This window comes from Phyllostomus discolor, chromosome 12 (assembly GCF_004126475.2).
Source record: "Phyllostomus discolor isolate MPI-MPIP mPhyDis1 chromosome 12, mPhyDis1.pri.v3, whole genome shotgun sequence".
Taxonomy (NCBI): Eukaryota; Metazoa; Chordata; class Mammalia; order Chiroptera; family Phyllostomidae; genus Phyllostomus; species Phyllostomus discolor.
This window is the reverse complement of record NC_040914.2, coordinates 42077846-42100816: the sequence shown is the minus strand read 5'-3', so window position 1 is coordinate 42100816 and position 22971 is coordinate 42077846. Positions and strand designations below refer to the sequence as shown.

Genomic DNA, 22971 nt, shown 5'->3' with positions numbered 1-22971 from the left:
TCTTTAACTCCGAAAGAGCCGTTTCCTCTCCTTCTTTCTACACATCAGTGCAAACACACACTCTTTTTCTTTTGGACCATTTGAGTGTCCGATATACATCAGAGCTCAGGAGCCTTAATTACTCCCATATATTTAAAGATTTTATTTATTTAGTTTTTAGAGAGGAGAAGGGAGGGAGAAGGAGAGGAAAAGAAACATCAGTGTGTGGTCGCCTATTGCACGCCCCCTACTGGGGACCCTGCCAGCAACCCAGGCATGTGCCCTGACTGGGAATCGAACCAGCGACTCTTTGGTTCGCAGGGGCAGGAACTCAGTCCACTCAGCCACACCAGCCACGGCAAAACTCACGTATATTTCCTACCAGTAGAGGCATTCCCTTCCAAAACCACACGAATCGGGCTCATACATTTGCATTGGATGACACAATCATCTACTGTTTCCATCTCATTTTGCCAGTCACGACCTTTCCCTCCGCCAAATCCGGGATCCAGTCTGGCGCTGGGTATCGACGGTGGCTGGCAGGTCCCTTTAGCTTCTTTTACCCCGGGCCAAGTCTTGCTTCCGGCTCTGGGACGCGGAGGGTTCCGCAGCACGTGCCGCGCCCCTCTCCAACGGCGCGTTCCTCCACCCGTGCCCGCCGCCTCTGCCTCGCGAGCGGGGTGGGGCTGTGCTTCCTGGGCCGGAACTCGGCTCGGGTGGGATGTCCTCTTCAGAGGGTCTCCTCTGGAGACGCACAGCGTGCACCCGCCCCTCATTGGCGATGCTAATGTTGACCACCCACTCCAGATGCGGCCCACCTTCTCCACTGTCTCGTTATTGGGTTGTTGTTGTCGGGTTTTTTTTTTCTTCCTTCGCTTGCAACTTCTCAGCACTGTATGGAGAGACTCCTTAAGTCCGTGCAAATGTGGACCTCATCAGCGTCGCTCCCTGCACTTAGCTCCCACCGCTGGGACCTTGGCTGTGGAAATTCCGGTTTCCCAGCTTCAGCTCATTCCACATCTCATGCCGGGCCCTCGGCACCCTGCTGTCAGCAGCAGCCCTCGCTGCCGCAACCCTGGGGTTTTAATGCATGGCCGTTCGTCACGATGTCGGTGCTCAGACCGGTCCCAGACCTGGCCCGTGGGACCCCTTCCAGCTGCCCCCCCCCCCCAGAGACCAGCGACACACCCGCAGTCTCATCCGTGCCTTGCGCCACTGTCTCTGCTTCTTAAAGCGCGTTGCCCCCTGCTCTTTCCCGGGGATGGAGAACCACGCCACGTTGTTAGTTCTGGGCGGGCGTTGGAGATCGCTCTCGTCCCTCCCTTCGGGGTTGTCCTGGGGCAAACGGAGGCTCCCGAGAGGGGAGTGACTCCTCCAGGCCGCGCTGCGAGTTGGCAGGCGGGTCGGGTCGGGCAGGAACTCAGCACGACGGTGTGCCCGAGTCACACTAGACAAGGACACTTGCCCGGCTCGGACATCTGTGGCGGGACAGTCACTTTGCGAGGTGCTTCCCAGACAGAGCTGCATCTAGCCTCTGCAGCATGGGTGAGGAAGCATCTCAGAAGGGGCTGCTAAGAGCACCCTTAGGTGCCCCATGGTGCTAAGTGACCTTCCAGAGCTGGCTACCCAGCAAAGGCAGGAGCTGGGGTCCAAACTCAGGCGGAATGGGATCCGGGGTGGAGTCCACAGCGTGGCCCCGATTTCCAAGGCCCGGGTGAGGGTGGAGCTCGGGGGTGGGGGGGGCAGTCACCTACCCCCGCCTCCGCCCTCTCCCTGCAGGCTTCCAGGACGTGCACGTGATGATCTTCGTGGGCTTCGGCTTCCTCATGACCTTCCTGAAGCGCTACGGCTACAGCTCCGTGGGCTTCAACTTCCTGCTGGCGGCCTTCGGCATCCAGTGGGCAGTGCTGATGCAGGGCTGGTTTCACTCTTTCCACAACGGCTACATCCTCGTGGGCGTGGAGAAGTGAGTGGTGGGGGCGGGGCCTGGGCGAGGGGCGGGGCCTGGGTGAGGGGCGGGGCCTACAGGGGGGGGGGGCTAGGGCTCGGCCTTTGAGCGCACTCCTCCTCATCCAACCAGGATCCATTGGGTCTACGTGTGTGTGTGTGTGTGTGTGTGTGTGTCTCTCTCTCTCTCTCTCTCTCTCACACACACACACACACACACACACACACACTGCTTCCTGCTCCTCGAGTCTCCAGGATGGGAGTTCTCACAGTGCCCATGTGCCATAGGGAGGGTTTCCCTGCCCCTAAGTTTCAGGCTGCAGAGACGCCTCGGTGTCTGCTGTCCAGGGGCCGGCACCGGGTCCTCCCTGCAGACACGGGTGGGAGGGAATCGCCCCGAGAGACCGCAGCCCACGAGCCCCTCCCGGACCTGTCTCCCCACAGCCTCATCAACGCCGACTTCTGCGTGGGCTCCGTGTGTGTGGCCTTTGGGGCCATCCTGGGCAAGGTCAGCCCCATCCAGCTGCTCGTCATGACCCTCTTCCAAGTGACCCTCTTCTCGGTGAACGAGTTCATCCTCCTCAGCCTGCTGCACGTGAGCAGGGGGCGGGGCGGGGGCGGAGGGGGAGGGGGGCAGCAGGGGGACAGAGGAAGGGATTCAATCAGCCTCGGCAGGTCTCCCCACCTGCTGCCCCTCAGTGTCAGCAGCTCGGAAGTGGGGGCAGCAGTGGGCCAGGCGTACTTCCCGTGGCTTCTCTCCGGGATCGGCACCGTGATTACCCCCATTGTACAGACGGGAAAGCTGTGCCCCAGAGGGGTCAGGGGGCTGGTCCAGGGTCCCACGGCTAGCAGCGCCCACGAGCTGTGTCAGCCAGCTCTGCTCTGGCTGGGCGTGCCCCCCCCCCCGAAAGACTGCTCCGAGCTGGGGGAGCAGGAGGAGGCTGAAGAGACGGGGTGTCGCGGGATGGGGGGGAACACTGAGTCAGTGAAGCACCTGTCGAGGGTGAGGCGCTTCACACAGGTGGGTGGTCCAGGTGTGTCCCTGAGACAGCCCTGCTAGGCCGCTACGGTCACCAGTCACCACCCTTCGTAAATGAGAAACTTGAACCATCTGGCCAGGAGAGGCGGGTGGGGTGGGGTGGACGGTGGGAAGTTAGCTGGGACGTGGGAGAGGATGCAGGAATAGGGGTCACAGCGGTCTGCATGGGTGGTGCTGGGCCAGGAGTGCTTGCGTGGCAGGGAACCTGGGGAGGGGATGCCCAGAGGACAGGAGTTAGCTCCCCGAAAGTAAGGGAAGGTGAAGGCCAGTGGGGGACACACTAGATGGGGGGGGTTACCCCGGGTTCTCGCTCTGCCTCCCTCCTCCAGCTGTGCAACTGCACGAGGGCCTCCCAGGCCTGGATTCCCCTCCCCCCTTCTACCGGCTGAGGGTGACCGGGGTCCAGAGACCCCTCCTCTCTCCCCTGCCCAGTGGGTGGGACTGTGGGGGCCCCAGGCTCTATGCAATGCCAGCCAGGTCAGAGACGGCTGTGGACAGCAGGGGGCAGGGGGAACTGTCCCAGCCTGACAGGCCCCGTGTGCCCAAGGTGAAGGACGCCGGGGGCTCCATGACCATCCACACATTCGGCGCCTACTTCGGCCTCACGGTGACCTTCATCCTCTACCGACCCAACCTGTCCCAGAGCAAGGAGAGGGACGGTCCCGTGTACCACTCGGACCTCTTCGCCATGATCGGTGAGGGTGGCTCTAACCACTGAGGGCCCCCAGGATGTGTGAGAGTTCAGGCCACCGTGGGCCCATGATCTGGGGGGTGGCTGTTAGCGCCCCTTGGGGACGGGGCAAAGAGAGGTCAGCCCTGAACCCTGCCCGGATCCCAGAGGCTCGGCCAGCCCCCCTGCGCTTCCCCTCGGATGCTGCGGGGCAGACCCAGCGGTACCCGGCCCAGTGCTCAGGCCGGGTGTGCATCCTGCTTCCTGCTCTGGTCTCTTCCAACACTCACAGAGCTCCTCACAGTGTCACGGGAGAGGGGACGGTGCCACCAGATAATCTCCCTCCAGGGGAGAGAAAGACCGCCCCTCACAGCACGGTGGGAGCGGGGTGAGAGGCCTGCAGCCCAGCGGTGGGGTCAGGGCCAAACCCCCGGAGCAGAGTGGGAGGCTCGGTGGGAGGCAGGCAGTGAGCAGGGCAGGGAGGGCCTCGGAGGGAGAGACCCCAGCACGAGTAAGGCGACGGGGGTGAGAAGCAGCTGGGCGTGGGAGTCACCTGACCTCCCTGGAGCTAAGGGACCCAACTAACGCCTCTCCCCCCGGGCCCACCGGCCCGCTGTGGCCTGGCCAGGCACCCTCTTCCTGTGGATGTACTGGCCCAGCTTCAACTCGGCCGTGTCCAACCACGGAGACGCCCAGCACCGCGCGGCCATCAACACCTACTGCTCCCTGGCGGCCTGCGTGCTGACCTCGGTGGCGCTGTCCAGTGCCCTGCACAAGAAGGGCAAGCTGGACATGGTGAGCAGGGGCAGGGGTGGGGCAGTGGGGCCCCGAGGAGGGGCGCAGTACGACCTCTGCCTGGGTCCGTGCGCACGAATCCCCGCGCCCACCAGCGGCTCGGTGAGGCAGGCAGCTTAAGGGTCAGAAGAAACTGAGGCTCAGGCGGAAGCGATTGGCTGGGTTCCAGCAGCGCCCAGGGCCGGACCCTCGGGCATGCGGTCCTGCAGGCAGCTCTAGAAGAGCTAGGTCCCCCTCCCGGCCCTCCTCCCTGCGGCCCGGGGTGCTGGCAGCTGTTCCGGGCTGAGCTCCGCATCAGGCCTGCCCAGCAGCGTGGCCGGAGCACCTCCCCTCTGCCAGACGCTGGCTGAAGCCCTCTTAGACCTGCAGGCGCCCGCCCGCCCCGCGCCCTGGGAAGGGCCTCGCTTTGATGTCCGATGTCCCGCCCACCCCGCCGGGGGTGGGGGTGGGGCTTGTGGCTTGTGGGGGCACTGTGTCACCCTTCACGTCACACCACTGGGACAGGTGTCTCAGTTCCTCTCGGCCCGTGCTCTCTGGGAGGACTGAGGTCCCGCGTGCTCCGCCCCCCCCCCCACAGGTGCACATCCAGAACGCCACGCTGGCCGGCGGCGTGGCCGTGGGCACGGCCGCCGAGATGATGCTCATGCCCTACGGCTCCCTCATCGTCGGCTTCATCTGCGGCATCGTCTCCACCCTGGGCTTCGTGTACCTGACGGTGAGGGCTCCGGGCGGGGGACTGGGGGGACCGGAGACGCCGGGGTCTCTGGCCGGGGCTCCCCGCCTGAGCGGCACCTGTCTCCCCTGCTCCAGCCATTCCTGGAGTCCCACCTGCGGATCCAGGACACGTGCGGCATCCACAACCTGCACGGGATGCCTGGCATCATAGGTGGCATCGTGGGCGCCGTGACCGCGGCCTGTGCCACCACATCCGTGTATGGACAGGAAGGGTAAGTATGGCGGAGACGCGGGGGAGGGGAGCTCCGTGCCCCCCTCCTGCTGCACCTCTGGGGTCCGAGACCGTGTCTCCATCCCGGTCCCTCCCCACTCCAGACGGCTGTTTTTCACGGCCCCTCTGCCCACCCTCGTCCTTCCACAGGAGTCTGGGACCCGCTGACCTGTCTGCCCAGTGCCCCCATTTCCCAGATGGGAAGGCTGAGGCCCGGGGTGTGCTGGACACTGGTGCCCGCTCACAGTGGGGGTGGGGTGGCAGCATTTGGCTCCTCGGCCTCTCTGTGGGGCCCTGACCTGCCCCCTGTCTCCACCCCAGGCTGGCCCGTGCCTTTGACATTGAAGGTTCTAACTGGTCCGCAAGCACGCAGGGCGGTTTCCAGGCCGCAGGCATCTTCGTGTCCCTGGCCATGGCCCTGGGGGGCGGTACCCTCGTGGGTAAGTAGCCGTGGCTGGGCCAGAGAAGGTGGGGCCGATGCGGGGCTAGGGGTTGGGGGACCCAAGAGTTTGTAGCAGGGGCCAGCCAGGAGCCTCCAGGAACCCTCTGTCTCTGCCCTGAGGCCACAGGACTGGACAGACTTCCCCAGAGGCGGGGAGGTGCTGGGTGCGCAGAGGAAGTAAGTCCTGACCTCCCGTGACCTCCAACTTCCTTTAGGATGCATTTTGAGATTGCCAATCTGGGGACAACCCTCTGACCAGAACTGCTTTGAGGACGCCGTGTACTGGGAGGTGAGTTTTATGGGCTCGTCCCCCCACACCAGGACGGCGGCCTCCCCGCTGCCTCAACCCCCCCCCCGGGCGTGGCCACTGCACCAGGGCCTGGGGGGCCAGAGGCTAAGGGCTGGAGACAGAGGCCACCCCACCTTGCTCCTCCATCTGGGCGGCCATGTCTCCCGGGGGCTGCAGGCTTTCATCTAGAGCAGCAATTCCTAAAGCGTGGTCCCCACCAGCATCCCCGGGGGACTTGTCCCCGCGGAACCCACACCTCGGGGTGGGGGCGTGTCTGCTTCCCAAGCCTGTCCCCAGACGCAGACCCCGAGCTCCCGTGCTGGGGGGCCACGCTGCCTTTGTGAGAGGAGGCTCCCTCCTTTGATCCCCATGTTGGGGTGGCTGGGGTGCCTGTACAGAAATCCACCCTGGAAGACATCATTCTAGAAGCCAAAAGCAGTGGGGTGTCTTTTAAAACATGCCGTAACTGGGGCTTCCTGTGATGTCAGGCAGTCCTGCCTCCCCACGCTTTGTGATGGGGCTGTTTGCCTGTGTTGGGTGGAGGACGAGGGCAGAGGGCCCTTCCCGTCTCCTGCACTTCATGCCGCCCCCCCACCCCCACCCCGAGATGCGGCCTGCCCGGCACTGCCTGGCACGTGGCTGTGTGGTGCTAATGCCATTCCCAGGTCTTCAGGGCAGTTTCAACCAATGCACACCCCAAACCAGTGTCATGTACATAACGAACAGGCTTTTTTAAATCACTCCCTTTAAATTACTTTTTAATTTTACTTGTTGACTGTAGGGAGGGAGGGAGGGAGAGAGAGAGAGATTCGTTGTCCACTTATCTATACATTCACTGGTGGATTCTTGTGAGTGCCCTGACTGACCAGGGATCAGACTCGCAACATTGGCCTATCAGGACGACACTCTAACCAGCTCAGCTACCCTGCCAGGGCCTCTAAATTACTTCTTTAAATTATAAAAGGACCTGGCCGGCGTAGCTCAGTGGATTGAGTGTGGGCTGCGAACCAGGCACTGCAGGTTTGATTCCCAGTCAGGGCACATGCCTGGGTTGCAGGCCATGGCCCCCAGCAACCGCACATTGATGTCTCTCTCTCCCTTACCTCTCTAAAAATAAATAAATAAAATCTTTTTATAAAAAAGGGAACATTTCAGTGTATACCCTTTTAAAAAAGTTGTTACTCAAGTCTTTAAATAAATAAATAAGTAAATAAAGTATAAAATGAATAGAAGCTCGTGAAAGAAAGTCTGGACATAAAGAGAAATAGACAGAAATCCCATCTCCCTAATTCAAGCACTGTTAATATTTTTTAGTATATTCCCTTCCAGTTTTTTTTTTTTAAAATCTGTGTAGGTTTTTCTGACACAGCTGGGAAGACATTATCCACCCAATTTGGTGTGCTGTTCCTTCCCTTTATCGCTCCTAAGAAGTCTTCCGTGTTATTAATTCTTAATAAACTTTCTTTCTTAGCAGCATAATTATTTGCACGCTGTATTTAAAGTCAGAACCTAAACTATTTTAGACACCACGATTACAAAGCACATGGGTCTAACGCTCGTGAAACACGCGAAGAAAATGCCGTCGGTTCCCACGGGTTGACGCGGGCGATAGCTTCTGTTTCGGTCTCTATCGGCTCGTCTGGGCGCACACCTTTCTGTGCAGCACACCCTGCCGCAGCGGTCATTTCTGAGTAGCAGAATTCTGTGCTGGAGAAAGTGCACGCTAGCAGGCTGTGCCCTGGCCGTCCGCTGTCTGTCCCCTGCCTTGGCTTCTGGGCGGGTTCCCTGACAGACACGTCCGCGAGGGGATCCACTTCTTGGCACAGAACGCGCACCACACACCTTTCAAAAGTGGGTTCAGCACAGACGGGATCCCCCCCCCAGGCTGGGTGACCAGCCTCTAGAGCGCGTTTAGGACGCTTTCACTGTGTCTTTCACTCGAATGAATGCCTTCCTGTTGTTCCGGCGGGGCAAGGGCTCTGGTCCTGGCAGGGTCCCAGCACCCTGGACAGAGGCGCACGTGACGGGGGGGCGGGGCCCAGGGTGCAGGACTGCCCGGCTCCTCCGCGCGCAATCTGCACCATGGTCACTAGGTGGCGCCCGCCACACACCGTTTGGGACTCCCGACTTGCCCAGGCTGCCCTTAGTCCCACCGGGGCCACTCGCCCAGCCTGGGGCAGAGTTCTCAGAGGAGCTGCCTCTCTCTGCAGGTGCCCGAGGAACACAAGAACGAAGCCTTACATCCTGAGGACTCTACCCTCAAGCCATCAGAACCTTAAGCTCCCAGAGCGGGCGAGAGACAGGTAAACATGAGCCTGGCTTGTCAGGGTCTCCCAGAGGGAGAGGCGCCCAGCCCTGGGGATCAGATGCCACCAGCACAGGGGCAAAGAGAGAGAGCACCGAGAAATGAGGATGTGAGCTTCCCCCCTCCCCCTGCCTGGGGTGGCGTGGGCCGGCTGGGGTTGGTGGAGGAGACACTCAAAGTGGAGACGACAGGTCTAGCTCTATTCAACTAATCAACTCAAGCAAGGCCCCTGCCTTCCTCCCTCCTTTCCATCAACCCATGTTTCCTAGCCCTTTGGGGAGCATGCGAAGCCTCTCTCTCACCCTTTTCTGCATCTAACCCTCCAGCAATCCCTGAAAAACACAGGCACAACAATTCCCTCCCTCCCTTCCCTCCCTTCCCTCCCTTTATTTTTCTTTAAAGATTGTATTTATTTATTTTTAGAGAGGGAAGGGAGAGAGAAAGAGAGGGAAACATCCATGTGTGGTTGCCTCTCATGCGCCCCCTACTGAGGGCCTGGCCCACAACGCAGGCATGTGCCCTGACTGGGAATCGAACCGGCGACCCTTTGGTTCACAGGCCGGCGCTCAGTCCACTGAGCCACACCAGCGAGAGCATTTCCTTCCTGTTGATAGCCGAGGGAATGAAGGCTCAGAGAGGTTCAGGGTTACAAGGTCCTGGAGTGGGCAGGTGGATGAACTAGGGTCTTTCCAGGTCACGGTCATTGCCCTTATTATCGCTATTTGACCCCCTGGAGGCGGGAGCTTGGGAAGAGCTGTGGCGGAATGCCCTGGCGGGAGAGGACGTGGGGGTTCAGGGAAGAGAAAGGTGAGGCTGTGACCAGTGGCGCCAATGCTCACCCCACTCATGAAGGGAAAGGTGCCCGAGGGGCTCTAGCAGGAGCTGACAGCGGCCTCTGCTCTTGGCTCTCTCCCTGCAGGCTCCACCGACTGCTCTGGCGTTCTAGAAGGAGCTGGTGATTGATGCCGAAACTGGGCATACAAGGGCAAGGGGAGCAGTACCGGCCTGCTGGCCTGGCCCGGGGGGCTGCCACCCTGCCCTCCCCCTTCATCCCAGGGGGCCTGCCTGAGAATGGAGAAGGAGGAACTGTAGACAAAGTGGGCATCTCAGCCAGCTTCCGGCTGCAGGAGGCCTGCCACCGGGGGGTCTTCGCAGCCTCATCCTAAGAGGAGGAGGCAGGAGGGGGCGCTGGGCCTGGAAGCGGACCCCAGCTCTCCTGGGTGACCAGTTGGCTGACAGCCGCCCACTGCCGGGCTTGTCCACCCCATGCCTCCCGGCCCCCACGCCCCATGCTGCCCGGCCCCCAGGCCTCTCTGCGCCATGTGCAGAGGGCAGCCCTTGTGAATAAATGGTGTTCTTTGTAAAATGGGTGTGAGTATGCTAACAGGGCCAGTGTCAGGGTGAAACGGACCCAGGAGACCGAGCTTCCTGCCCCAGTCCTGACCTCCCACCCTGAGCTACTGTCCGCATTGTAAGGGGAAGACACCCCAGGCTGCTGAGGGGGGATTTGGGGTGCTGGAGCCTGCTGCTGCCTGGAGCCCCCTCAAAAGGCTCAGCTTCGGGGCTTGGGCATTTCCCCAAAGCCCTTCCTTACTGCACGCCAGCCACCCCAGAAACTCACCCCTTGTGAAATTGACATGCCTCCTGAGCCCCCAGCATGACCCAGCTTCCAGGGCACGGAGCAGGGAGGGCCTTCGGGGGCTGATCCCCTTCCCCCCACCATTCCCTTCTCCTTCCTTGCCAGGCAGCCCCCCTCGCCCTCCACAGCAGAGGGAGGTTTCATCAGCTTAGGTCTCCCATCGCTTACCGAGGCCCCACCACCACCCTGGGCGGAGTCACACACAGTTCCCGCCCTCGGGGGGGGGGGGGCCTCACGATCTATCTCGGGAACCACCCTGAACCCTGCCAGGCCTTCAGTGTCCAGGTGGCTTCCCACAGGGGGTCACCTGAGGAGGGTTTTGGAGGCTGAATAGGAGTTCACCAGAAGGCTGGCAAAGCGACCGCTTAGGCCGAGACCCAGGGATGGGAATTGACACGGCGAGGTTGGGTTTGGCTAAAAGAGAGGTGACAGGTGACGTTAAAGCACGCCACCTGGAGAAGAAGAAGCAGAGTCTGGACCCTTTGAGGAGCAGAGACTCCAGCGAAGAAGGGGGGAGGGGGAGGGGAGGAGAGGGTCTCTCCTGCCTGCAGACCCGCCCTCTGCGCCCTCCTCACTACTATTCACACACACACACACACGCGGTCTCAGGCCTTCCCTCCCTTTGCAGCGGGAGGGGGCTGGGGGAGGAGGAGGAGGGGAGGAGGGAGCTGAAATGCAACCTATTCATGTTCCCGCGACGCAACACCCTCATTTTCCATGCTGGGTAAAGACAAAACCCTTTACAACCTGTTTCTGGAACTTGTCAGCAGCTGCCAAGAGGAGCATGTTAATTAAACGTCGGCAAAGATGGAAGCCGGAGGCCCCGGCTCTAATTGGACAGTTTGCTTCGCCGGATCGGAAAACATTGTGACAAAGGAGGAGGTGTGCAGGGCTCGGCGGGGGGCGGCGTGCTGGGGAGGGGGCCCGCGCTTTGATTTCAGCTAACAGGGCGGGTGCTGCCTCGCCAGGCACGCCCACAGAGGGTCTGGGAGGGGCCTGCGGGCCGGGGAGAGGGGCGGGGCGGGGGGAGGAGGGCCCAGCAGGCCGGCATGCGGGGGCAGCCAGCTGTCCCCTGGTGGTGCTCGGCTTTGGGACAGGGGCTGGGCAGTCACCAAGGGGCGATGTTGGGGCTGCAGTGGGCCCCTGTGGCCCAAACGGCCTCTGGGCCACGTGATCAGGGATGAGGCCGACACACACTGGCTCCCAGGAGGGTCGTGGGGGGAACCCGTGGGGAAGGTCCTCGCCGGGCTGTGCTGAGCCTGGGGTTGCAGGGGCGCACCCCGAGACTGTCCCCCCATCCGCGTGTCCCACGGCTGTCTCCCAAGTCCCTCCTGCCTCTGACTCACAAAGGAGGCGCTGGGGACCATGCTGGGTGCCTTCCCTGCCCTGGGACTTGGCCTCCCAGCCACCCTGACAGGCGGGGAGAGAGAGAGAAAAAGAGCCAGGGAGAGAGAGAACCCCTATCACACCCACTTGCCAGGCCCACAGAGGACAGAGAACCCGTCCGAGGTCACAGTGTCACTGGAAGTGGTGCCAGGGTGCGCCCGTCCCTCGGACCCCACCGCCACGGGGCCCTGGGCCCCATCCTGCCCACTCCCTCTGGCTCCCGGCGCAGCCGGCACAGCCGGCACAGCCAGGTCTGGGGGCCGGGAGAGAAAAGGAGCATTCTCAGCGGAAAGCACCCTTCTCAGGGCCTCCAGGCAGAGGGGCCTGAAAGATGGGGGTGCAGCAGGCAGGGGTGGGGGGTCACTCGGGACCCAGTTGCATCTCCTGGGGTGGCCTTGGTGAGCTAACAGGGCAGAGCTCCCCCTTGGTCCCCTTCTGCATCGCCCCCACCCACACTCCTCCTGAGCTGTGGCCCAGGACTCCCCATTCGGGCTGGGAGGCCAGGCTAGGGCCTGGGAGAGCCGAGCAGCCAGGATGGGAAAGGGGCCGCTGTGGCTGAGCCTGAGGATTAAGAGCCACAAAGTGAGTGGGGGGGGCGGGGGGGGGCAGCCCGAGCAGCCTGTGCTGAGCCGGGTCCAGGCTGCTGGCCGGGGGGCCTAATCCCCTGGGAGCTGCAGCCGGTGGGGAGGCCTGGGACCATGGCTGCTGTGTGGAGAGAGCCGCCTGGCACAGGGTGAGCAGCTGGTCCTGGGTGCTCAGGGTGGCAGCTCTGAGGAGGGCCAGGGAGTGGAGAGGTGCACCCATGGGGGCGAGGGTGCATCTGTGGCCCCAGCCCAGGCAGGGTGTCTCTGTGGGACCCTCTGAGGACAGGCGACCCACAGTGCCAGGGGCAGCGGCAGCCCCTGCAGGTCTGAAGGTTAGGGCCTACCTTGGGGGTTGTGGGGCGGAGGGGGGGCACTCAGGCAGCGATGAGGACCACTCAGGGGTCCCCGGCCTGTCAGGGAGAGAGGTGGCGCCCCCCCCGCCCCCGCCCCACAGCAGCAGGCCCGAGTGGGTGCTGTGTGTATGTGTGTGCGAGTGTCTGCTCCCGCGGGTGCACCATCAAGCGGGGTGCTTGAGAAAGGCCCTTCAGAGCCGGCTGGAAGGGCCCTGCAAATTGTAATCAGATTAAGGGGGCCAATCACTTAGGGCTCTTGAAAAGGCCACAAGGCTTCTAATCAGCCCTGCGTGCCTGGCCCACAAAGCCCGGGAGGAGCTCGGCAGGAGCCACCCGCCGGGGGGCCTCGGGGTGGGGGCCGCTCTCTCCCCTCTCTGTCTCTCATAATTATGTCAATTTGCTAGCCAAATTGTTTGCTCGAGTGGACCGGGGGGCCTTGTGCCCCCATTCATGTGGTAATGTGGGAACCCGCCGGCCTCCGGCTGGGAAAATAGGAAGTTCCAGGACCCTTCTCCGGGGAGCAGGCGGGCCAGGGCTCAGGGCTCCCAGGCCTTGGGAATCCTCGCCCGGTGTGGGCTTCCCCCTGCCCCATGAGTTCCAGAAACATCCAGCTTGGGGTTGTGCTCTGTTGGGTCGACCTGTGGGGGCTGTGGAGCTGAAGGGTGGGAGGCAGGCAAGGAGCCCAGAAGAGGGCAGAGGGGCGGCCTGCAGGCTCCTGTGGGGTGAGGGTGGACAGCTGTCCTGCCTGGTCCCGTGAGGGCCGGGCTGAGACCAGACGGTTTGGGAGCAGCCCGGGGAACGCCCGAGAGCCAGGGTCCTGAAGGGGGCACAGGCCCCACCTGCATGGATGGGCTGAGGCAGGAGAAAGTTCTCATCCATCATCCTCAGGCCTTAACAGCCGTCGGGGAGGCAGGTACTGGCCTTCCCATCTCACCGGCGAGGAGAGTGAGGCTCAGAGAAGCTGAGTGACTTGCCCAGGGACACACAGCCACGGGAGCACGTCCCTTCCTCTACGCAGCCGACAGGGAGCACAGAGGATGCAGAGGGCTAAGGGGGCCTGGGTGGGGGGTGGCATGTCACGGGGACCCTCAGTGCTGGCACGCTGTGGGTTTTGGGGGGAAATTTCATTATATTTTGCAGCCCCTCCGCCTTGTCCTCCGATCAGTTTGACGGTGTTCGCTGGTAGCGTCTCTCAGTCAGTGGTTTTCTCAGAGTGCAGTCCAGACCCACAGCACCACCACCCCTGGGGTCCTCGTTAGAAAAGCAAAACCTGCCCTGGCTGCTGTGGCTCAGTGGGTTGCGTGCCAGCCTGCGAACCAAAGGGTCGCCGGTTCGATTCCCAGTCAGGGCACAGGCCTGGGTTGCGGGCCAGGTCCCCGGTAGTGGGTGTGGGAGAAGCAACCACACATGGATGTTTCTTTCCCTCTCTTTCTCCCACCCTTCCGCTCTCTCTAAAAACAAACAAACAAACAAATAAATAAAAGTCTTTTAAAAAAGAAATGCAAAATCCTTGAGTCCTCGCTCCCCCAGCCTACTGAGTCCGGAACTGGGAGCTGTCCGTCTCCCCTGTGCCCGCTCCAGTTTGCGACCCGCCCCCGATCGAAGTCCTCCCGTTCCCCTGGTGACGGACACCTGAGGTGTTTCCAGTGTCCGGTTATTAAGACGTGTGCTGCGGCACGCCCACCCCTGTATCTGTGAGGGAGCGCCCCGAGAGACCGTCCCTTCCCTCTGGAAGTGTTCAGTCTCGGGGAACAGTCCCCAGGCGCCCTTCCCAATGCACTTCAGACGCCGAGTCCAAACCCCACCTGCGTGGCGCCGCCTTGCGCACCTGCTGCAATTCAGAGGGGCCCCGGCGTCCTTGTGGTGTCGAGTTTCCCCGTCAGACATCGGAACTCCTCAGGGCGCAGGGCGTGAGGTGCCGTTCATGGAATTACGCAAGATGGAGGTCGGCGCAGTCACAGACCCGCACATACCCGCCGCAGGAGGCGTTAGAACGGCCTCCCCCTCTTCCCTGAATTTCGTGAAACTGAGGACACAGCCTCGAGGGGTCCAGCATCCATCCAATGACCTCGCACTTCTTGGGGACGTCTCATTTCTCACGATGGCCTCTCTGTCGTGACTCTGTGAAGCGCGCGTCTCTTTTTGGGAGCGAGCATGTCTTTTGCAGAGACCCCCGCCCCACGTTTCACCCTGCTACACCCTTCCCACCGACAGGTGGGGTCGGTGCCCTGCCCCCCGAAACCAAGCTCGGTGACCGCCGGACCAAGCGACCACGACAGAAAGGGCCGCTGTGCCAGGTTCCAGGCCCCGGCCCGCAGGAGGACTGACCCTTCTCCTTCCTGTCTCTCGGGGACTCTTGCCCTGGGGGCCCAGCTGCCACGCCAGGGCACGCCCCCGGCCAGCACCCGGCCCGTGACTGAGCCCTGGTGGTGATGCACATCCGACCGCCCGCGGACGCCACGTGGACCGGAGACCGGGGCCCCCGCTCAGCGCCGCCCCGGCTGCAGGCGGGTGAGTGTGGCGCGGCGAACGGTGCTGCACTGGACACGCTTCAGCGGCGTGGCAGCCGCAGGGCACCATGCCCCGGCGCCACCCACTCGGATGCCTGACACACTCACCGACGTGAGGACAGGGCTGTCTGGGGTGACTTAAACCTTCTAGAACCCTCCCACAGAGGCTGGGGCTGGGGCTGGAGCCGGGATCTCTTCCCAGACTCTGGGTATGTCTTTATACCGGGGATCGAACCCACAACCTGCTGGTGCATGAGAGGGCGCTCCAGCCCACTGAGCCACCTGGCCAGGGTCATTTGTACGCATTTCTGTTAAAATCACTCTGAGCATCTATGCACGGGATTAAACGCACACGAGACAGACACTGCTGGCCACGTCTGATGGGAGGAGAGACTGATTGTCGAACAGGCAAAGGGGCGGGGCCGGCCCGCCTGCTCCCCGCCCCCCTCGGGCCTCTGCCCTGTCGGCCCAGCTCGGTGTCCCTTTCCCTCGTGCCCGAAACCTCCCCCCTCGGGTCCCCAGGAACCCAGGCGCACAGGTCGAGTGTCCTCAAGGCCACCGTGAGGGGCTGCACACGATTCGTGTTCCAGACTCTGTCCTGTCCGAGGCGCCAGGTCACTGAGCCGACCCCCCGCACACGCCAGGGGCCGCAGCTGGGAGGCGGGTTGTGTGTGTGCACACGAGTGTGCACTTACACACTTACACCTGAGGGTCCTTGTGAAAAGCTGCCCCTTCTGTGCATTCCCAGGAGATGCCACTGTGGGTGGGGCAGGCAGAGCTGGCCCCAATCCCCTCCACCGAGGGAGGGGGAGGGAGGGAACCCCCCCACCCCTGCTCAGAAGACACAGCACTTCGGTCCGACCTCGCCAATGTGTGGCAGGGATGAGAGTTTCTGCTTCTCCTTTGACCCCCTCCTGTGCCGTCACACTAAACATGTTTTTCATTGATTATCCTGAAAGCTAACAACGTTTTCTTAAATCCTCATCCAAGGATGGGTTTCCGCTGATTTTAGAGAGGGGAAGGGGGGGTGAGAGAGAGAGGGGAGGGAGGGAGAGGAGAGAGAAATAGCAGTAGGTTGCCTCCCGACCCCGACCAGGGACCAAACCCCCAACCCGAGAGCGCGCCCCGACTGGGAACCAAACCTGCGACCCTTCATCGGGGCACAGATGATGCCCCAGACAATGGAGCCACCCGGCCAGGGCAAAGCTAATAACATTCTTTAAAACAATGTTTTAAGAATTTGGGGGGGCAGCGGTTAACCTGTCACTCCTGCCTCTGGGGCAGGAAATGGGGGGCTCGGGAAAGGCGAGGAGTGGAAGCCACCGGAGAGGGGACACCCCAGCCTGGCCGATGCCTCAGAGCAGGAGCCGCCCGCCGGGGGTCTGCGGGCCCCACGGCACCAAGGACAGCAGCTGGGCTCCAGGGACAGCGGCCTGCACCACGACCCTCTGTGACTTCTGGGCGCCGGGGCCCCGGGTGTGGGCTGGTGGCCGCATTCGAGTCTCCCTGCCTGCGGTCCTAGGGACAGAGGAGGGGGGTCCCGAACCCAAGGTCCCAGACTGAGCAGCAGCCCACCTAATGGGCCACGTTTGTCCCCCTCCCACCCCCACCCCGTCGGCCCTAAAATATGAAGCTACCCTTTTCAGGGGGCAGATTCCAAATATTTAAAAAAAAATCTAGGTTGGCTCCTGGCAACAGTCCCCTGTCCTTCGGGCTCCTCCTCCTGGAACCTGGGGACCTCCTGACAGGGAGCCCCCCCCTCCACTGGGGCCTCCGCCCAGCAGAGAGGTTCCCTGGGTGGGAGAAGAGGCCCGAGGGCGCCCCCTAGCTGATGGTATGAATAGGCCGAGGCATGGCTGCCCCAGGCCTCGGCTTGTGCGCCTGTGAAATGGGTGTTCCAGGGTTGGGCCTGACTCCCACCCCGAGGGGCCATGGACCCCCCCTCCCAGACTAAGACCCCCTCCTCAGCACCAAGGCCCCCTCCTCTTCTGCCTCAACCGACTAGGTTGGGTTCAGGGGGACCCACCACTCAACCCCGACACCCCGACACCCCGAACGACTGCCGAGGGCCGCCCCTTCCCCGGGGGAGCCGGTCTCGCCCCGTCCCCAGCGGCTGCGGCCCCTCCTTACACAGGAGCAGCGGCGGGCTGGCGCTGCATTAGCATAACACACCCGGGAGGTGCAGGCCCACCGGGAGGCCTGGGCTTTGTCCCGGGCCCTGTGGACGGCAGGCCCGGCAGGCCCGGCAGGCCGGGCGGCTCACACACTTGTGACTGCCAGATGAGAGGGGGCAGGCGGCACAAAGCGGCTGCCGGGGCCGAGCATGGGGTGCTTTGTGGACCTCCAGACGGAGCTACAGACGTCTGCGGAACGTCAATTACCGCTGAAGGAAGACGTCTGCTCGGCCCGGACGGCCCCCTGTCAGCCGGGCGGTGTCTCCAGGCCAGCTGGGACGCCTTTGGCAGCCTGATTGGGCGACTGTGACTCCGGGGGGGGGGGGGCGGAGGGATGGGAACGGGCTGGGCTGGGCTTGCCGGCCCTGCCCAGCTCTGTCCTGGAATGCACGCAGGGGTTGGGTGGCGAGAGAAAGGAGCAGCCCGCCCGCCTTCCCTCCCCTCCCCCTGCGGGCCTGGCCGGGCCTTGGGCACAGGAGGGCGGCGCGACCTGGCCATCACGCTCGCCCCGGGTCAGCCAGGCCTCCTTCCCTCCCAGGCCTTGGTTGGTGCAGAGGCAGCTACTGGCTAAGACCGGGGTTTGACGGTTCTTTCTCCTGAAGGCCAGGGGGACGCGTGTTGAGGGGAATCTTAAGAAAGCCTGAGGTTCACCTCCCAGGGCTACTAGAGGTGCCAAATCCAGCCCCTGATGTCACTGAGCCATGGGGCGAACCAGGGACCACAGCTCTTCAGCCCCTGAAGCCCCCTTGCTGACGAGGCCAGTGAGCCTGCATTTGCAGAAGCCTGTTCCCTCTGTCAGGCTGGGGGGCGGAACCCTACCTGGCACAGGGGGCCAGCCCGGGGCTCTTACCCCTGAGCCTGCATGTCAGAGTGACAGCTGTGCCACTCAGAGCCACCTCGCGGGGAGGCAGCAGAGCCACGGTGCAGCATGAGGACCTGGGCAGAGCTTTGGTTCTGCACAAGGTGCACTGGGCTGCCCGTTCCCGGCTGGTGGTGGCCCCCCTTCCTGAGGTGCCCTCACCCCAGGAGATCCCCTCCCTGGGGGGGGGGGGTTCTTGGACAGCAACAGTGTTTCCTAAGGAGATCCCCCATGCTCCCCGGGCCATCTGTCCTGAGACCTGTCCAGCAGGACCTGGCGACTGACCTTCTGGCCGCCGTGCACCGTGATCTGAACAGAAGCCAGCGAGATGCTGCTCACACGGTGAAGGGCAAGACTCCCTGACAACGACCTTCCTGCTCGCTGAGCACCTGTCGGGCACCCTGCCCCGCCCGAGAGCGTTCATGCACAAACACCTCAGAACCCCCCGCACCCTGGGGACAGGGGGGTTGGGGAGGGGCACAGCCGCTGAGCCAGCCTGCCAGGTGTGTCCTGACTCTGCGGGGGGCGGGGGGAGGAGCCCCCTGCCGTGGGGGGAGTCCCCACCACCCCAGCTGACTGCCCTGGACTTGCATTTGCAGACCTGCCAACGCTGGTGACTCATTCCGGGAGAGCCCCGGGCTCGCCGCAAGGCTGGGGTTTCAGTCTAGGCTGCTCTGACCCGTGAGCTCACAACCTCTCGATTTCTTAAGAAATATGAGGCCTCGTTCCCTGAGGGGGCCGGGGCCCGTGGGGAGTGATGGCCCAGGACAGACGAGCCCAGTCCCCCCGTCGGTTCCTTCAGTTCCCTCCGTTCTGGGCTCAGTCCCCATTCCCGAAGGCGGCGGAGGCATCCGTGACCCGCAGCTTGACTCGGGCGCGGCCTGCGCGCGCATGCGCCTCTGACGCGTCTGGCTGCACTGGGGGTGGGGGGGGGCACGAGCCAGTCCCCCACTCGGCGGGTGCCAATCAAGGTGGTGTCACCTCAGTGACACCTGGGTGATGGGGGGCTCCCAGCACAAGAGCAGCAAAGCAGGACACCAGGGAAGCGGGACTGTCCCTGAGGCAGGGAAGGGCTGCAGGCCTGCCCTGGGCTGTAGTGGTGCCGTCTCGGGTGCGCCTCCCAGGAGAGTGTGTGCCCGCTGTGTGGGGGGGTGAGGGGGGCCTAGAAAGAACCAGGACCAGCTGATGGGCTGGGGACATCGTGCGAGCCTGTACATAAGCATGAGCCTTACCACGAAGCATGAAGGATGGCTCGTGTTTCATTTGTCTGAACAGCTAGTACTTTCACCGCGCATAAAAATCAGGTTTGCAGGCAGGAGTCTCTTTCCTGTCCTTGTCCCCCGTCTGCCCGGTTCTCGCTACCCCTAGAAAGACAACCCCTGCTATTCATGTCTGTGCGTCCTTCCAGGAGGGTTTCTTCCTACGTCCACAGCCGGTGCACGCTTGGGATTCTTCCCTTCCCTTCCTTTCGCTCAGCTTCATAGTATCGCTTCCACCTTTCGCTTTCACAAATGCAACTCTAACAAATTCGCCAGGCACGGAAGTCCAAAAGCAACTGTAACAAATTTGCCAAGCGCGCAGGTCCGCTCTCACGTGAGAGCGAATCTGTCGGACGGACAAACTCCCGGGATGACTGAGCCAAAGCTCAAGGGCGCTCAGGACTTTGCTCACGCCGGACTGTCCTTGCTGTCCCGCTTCTTCTTCTGGCACGGCTACTGAAGGGGCGCTCCCTCCGACCTCCCCTACCGCGCATGCGCGCACACACAAATCCGTTTGGAAAACTGCAGAGCAGATCCCAGAAGGAGGACGTGGATCGACCCGGATTTGCTCCCTGAAGGAGCCTGCAAGGACCTAAGAGGGCCTGCCCACCCCATCCCCCCCAGACGCGCTCTATGTGTGATGTGCTGTCACCCTGAGTCCCTTGACCTCCGGCCCCAGTGCTCCCTTGAGTGAGAAGGGGGGCTCGGACGGGGGGGGGGGGGGAGGGGAGGGGAGGGAGGTACAAGTCCTCTTCTAGCTCGAATGACATGCCATTGCAAACACGTGGTGCCCTGTGTGCATCCAAGGGAGGGAAGGCTTGGGAAACCCTTCTGTGGGTTCATAAAGGTTGGCACTTGTTTGCAAGGGTGGCTTAAAGGCGATCACCCCGAAGAGGTGGTGAGGAATGGGGCGAGTCCCCGCCTCTGTGTCCAGCCAGCGGGCCCCGGGAACCGCACCCCCAGCCCGCCCCAACCACGCAGAAGAGCTGGCAGAGCCTCGCGTTGGGGTCAGCCCCGACCTTGTCGGAACCCCTGCTACTTTTTTTTAAGACTTTTTAATTTATTTTTAAATTTATTTTTAGAGAGGGAGGGGAGGGAGAGAGAGAGAGAGAGAGAAACATCAATGTGCAGTTGCTGGGGGTCATGGCCTGCAACCCAGGCATGTGCCCTCACTGGGAATCGAACCTGCGACACTTTGGTTCACAGCCCGCGCTCAATCCACTGAGCTCCGCCAGCCAGGGCCTCTGCTACTTTGTATTTAGCCATGAGGTGCCTTCGGAGGTCTCCCGGGGCGGGGGCTGCCTCGCAGGTTGAAAGAGATCTTATGACTGAAGTGGTGGGCGCGTAGAAAGTGCTGGACAAACACGATCTGCCTTCCTGGGAGTTTCCCAGAGCCAGCGGCGGGGGTCCGGCGGGGAGGCAGACACACCGGTGCCCAGGGCCAGGCCACTGGCGAGCGTGCGGCGGAGCCGGGGGCCCTCGCTCCCTCTCCCCGGCGCCTGGACAGGCCAGGAGGCAGCCGGGGCGCGAGTGACAGCTGGGAAGGTTTAATTGCTCCTCGGTGGCTTGGGAGCCCCTCCCCCCCTCGCCAACGATCTGCATTTCAATGTGAGGAGAGGGGAAACCGGGATGCTGCTCAAAGGGGTTACAATGATTAATCATTTAAAAAGCAAGATCTTAATTACAGGCCGCAATTTTTGCTATTTAAGGAGTCCATTAGTTGCCAGAAAGAAGAAGAAAAAATTATCACAGGTTATTCTCCTCCAAAAGTAGAGAGGGGGGAGGTTGAGGGTGGGGGGAGAGTCAGCTGCTGCTCAGAGAATGGGGGGGGAGTAGGGTTGCACCCCAGGAAGAGGACGCGCCAGGCACGGGGTGGGCCCTGGCCGTGGTGCTGGAGCGAAGTGGAGAAGGTGCTTCCCAGAGGCCCGGGGCCCGGTGCCTTGGGAGGTGGTGTCCGGGCAAGAACTTCCTGCCCACTCTGTCTTTCCCCAGCTCAGGCCAGGGGGCTGGAATCCCACCTGTGTGCCCCTGGGGGCCTCGTCCTGGGCGTGGCAGCTGCTGGTCAGCTCCTCCCCCCTTGGCAACGACCCCTGACCCCACCCTGCTCAGGATGTGGGGTTAATTGCCAGGCCCTCCCCTCTGACCCCTCTGTGGGTTTTAGTCTTGTCCGGTCCCTCGGGCCCCAGGGTGTACAAAGGGGGCCGGGTGGGGGCGGGGGAGCCGCAGGAGCGAGTCGCAAACGGCCAGGCCAGGCCTCTCTAGTGGACGAATGCCCCGGTCCTCAGCGGCTCACGATCGCGGCCCGTGGCCTCGCAGGCTTCTGGGACGAGGCACCCGGAGGTCTTCCCCCACTGAGAAGCCTGGGCTCCACCCCACCACGGAGGAGGGCACCTCTGCCGGCTCGCCAGCCCCCGTGGGCTCCAAGCCCCCTCCCTCCTGGGCCCCGGCTGGCAGCCCCCCAACCCCAGAAAGCAGCCCCAGCAGCTTGGGGCTCCCGAGTGCAGGCCCAGCCGCGGGAACGCCGGCGACCCCCAGCCAGACGGCGGCAGCGCGCCTGACCGGACAAGCGCCACCAAAATTAATAACTTGGACGAATCCGACTGGCCAGTGCGAGCTGGGGCCGGGGGCCCAGCTTCCCTGGCTCCCGTGATACCACCGGCTTACGGCGAGCTGGCGGGCGAGCGGCAGGGTTTACCAGCCGGCCCAGAGGAGAGGTTCACTCCCTGCCAAGCCGGCTTAGCGCTGGGAATAAAACAAATAAAACCACTTCTATCAACAGTCCCTCCCGCCAGACTGATTAAATGCCTGTGTGTGCATCCGTCTCTCCTGGGCTAACGTGCAGGCCCCCAGAGGGCAGGCTGCTAAATCCGATTCAGTGGTAATCCCACGGATTTTGGGGACGGGGGTGGGGCGGGACGCGGAGACCCAAGCCACAGGCTCACAATGTGGGTTTGAATTCAAAAATAACCAGGCTGATTTGGGGCGACTCTGCCCTGGCCCCTGCCCCCCCCTCCTCGCCCAAGGCATTCTGACACCCCGCCTCCATCCCCCAGAGAGGAGAGGGTGGTGTCCCTGTCATTGCCAGGTTCCCCGCCTCCTGAGGATGAGCATGCAGCACCCCCCCGCCCCCCCGACTCCAAGGCTGACTCACTGAAGGCTGGGGTGCCCAGAAGGGGCTGGACCACCCCCCTTCTGACGCCAGCTCTCCTCCCTGGGGGTGTGGGGGGGTGCCTTAGTAATCAGCAGCTTTCCGCTTGTCACGCTCCTGACACTCTGCAGAGACCAGGAAATGGCCAGTGGGATGGCGGTGAGAACGGGGAGATGGGACCGCACAGCCCAGGGGCTGCACGGCTCGCCCACCCAGGCTCCTGGTGGGCCGCGAGGGAGGCCCACCCTGCCCTGCCTGCCGCCCAGACCTGCCGGATGTCCACGCCTGGGGAAGAGCTCTGGCCTCGGGGAGCCCTGGAGGTCTGGGGTGCCAACGACGGCGTCTCTCCTGCCAAGGCCCCTGGCGCCCATCCTCGCTGCGGGCCCAGACGGCCCTGTGACTTTGGGAAAGGGCGCCCCCCTCTGGGCAGATGGGGCCCTCGCAGGGTGCACAGCTTGGGGACTGGATGTTCATACCCCCACACCCCCCACACCCCCTCTATCGCCCCGATAAGCCCTGAAACAGGCAGGTTGTTATTTTACACGTGGGGACACTGATGGTCCCTTTTCCAGGGCACATGGGGGCCTCTCGGACCCCCTGTCCTGCGTCTCCCAGGTGGACACTCCAGTAGGCTGCCAACCTGCCCA

At 62.8% G+C, this 22971-nt stretch overlaps 1 protein-coding gene and 1 long non-coding RNA gene across 4 annotated transcripts in view; one reads left to right on the top strand and one right to left on the bottom strand.

Annotated features, from left to right (window-relative positions):
* RHCG (Rh family C glycoprotein) overlaps positions 1-16326 on the top strand; it is a 34291-nt gene extending 17965 nt beyond the window's left edge. For 2 of the 3 annotated variants that reach the window (XM_036013162.1, XM_036013161.1), the window contains 11 exons: positions 1759-1945; positions 2371-2518; positions 3510-3660; positions 4264-4430; positions 5008-5145; positions 5241-5377; positions 5698-5816; positions 6034-6107; positions 8318-8410; positions 9332-9669; positions 16314-16326. In XM_036013162.1, coding sequence (XP_035869055.1) covers positions 1759-1945; positions 2371-2518; positions 3510-3660; positions 4264-4430; positions 5008-5145; positions 5241-5377; positions 5698-5816; positions 6034-6107; positions 8318-8386 — 1190 coding nt within the window. In that variant the 3' untranslated portion in view covers positions 8387-8410; positions 9332-9669; positions 16314-16326. Of the gene's footprint in view, positions 1-1758; positions 1946-2370; positions 2522-3509; positions 3661-4263; positions 4431-5007; positions 5146-5240; positions 5378-5697; positions 5817-6033; positions 6108-8317; positions 8411-9331; positions 9670-16313 lie in introns of all 3 variants that reach the window. The other variant, XM_028502364.2, reaches the window with a different exon arrangement.
* LOC118497734 overlaps positions 1-22971 on the bottom strand; it is a 48698-nt gene that overhangs the window by 1985 nt on the left and 23742 nt on the right. The gene's annotated exons all lie outside the window — the stretch shown is intronic.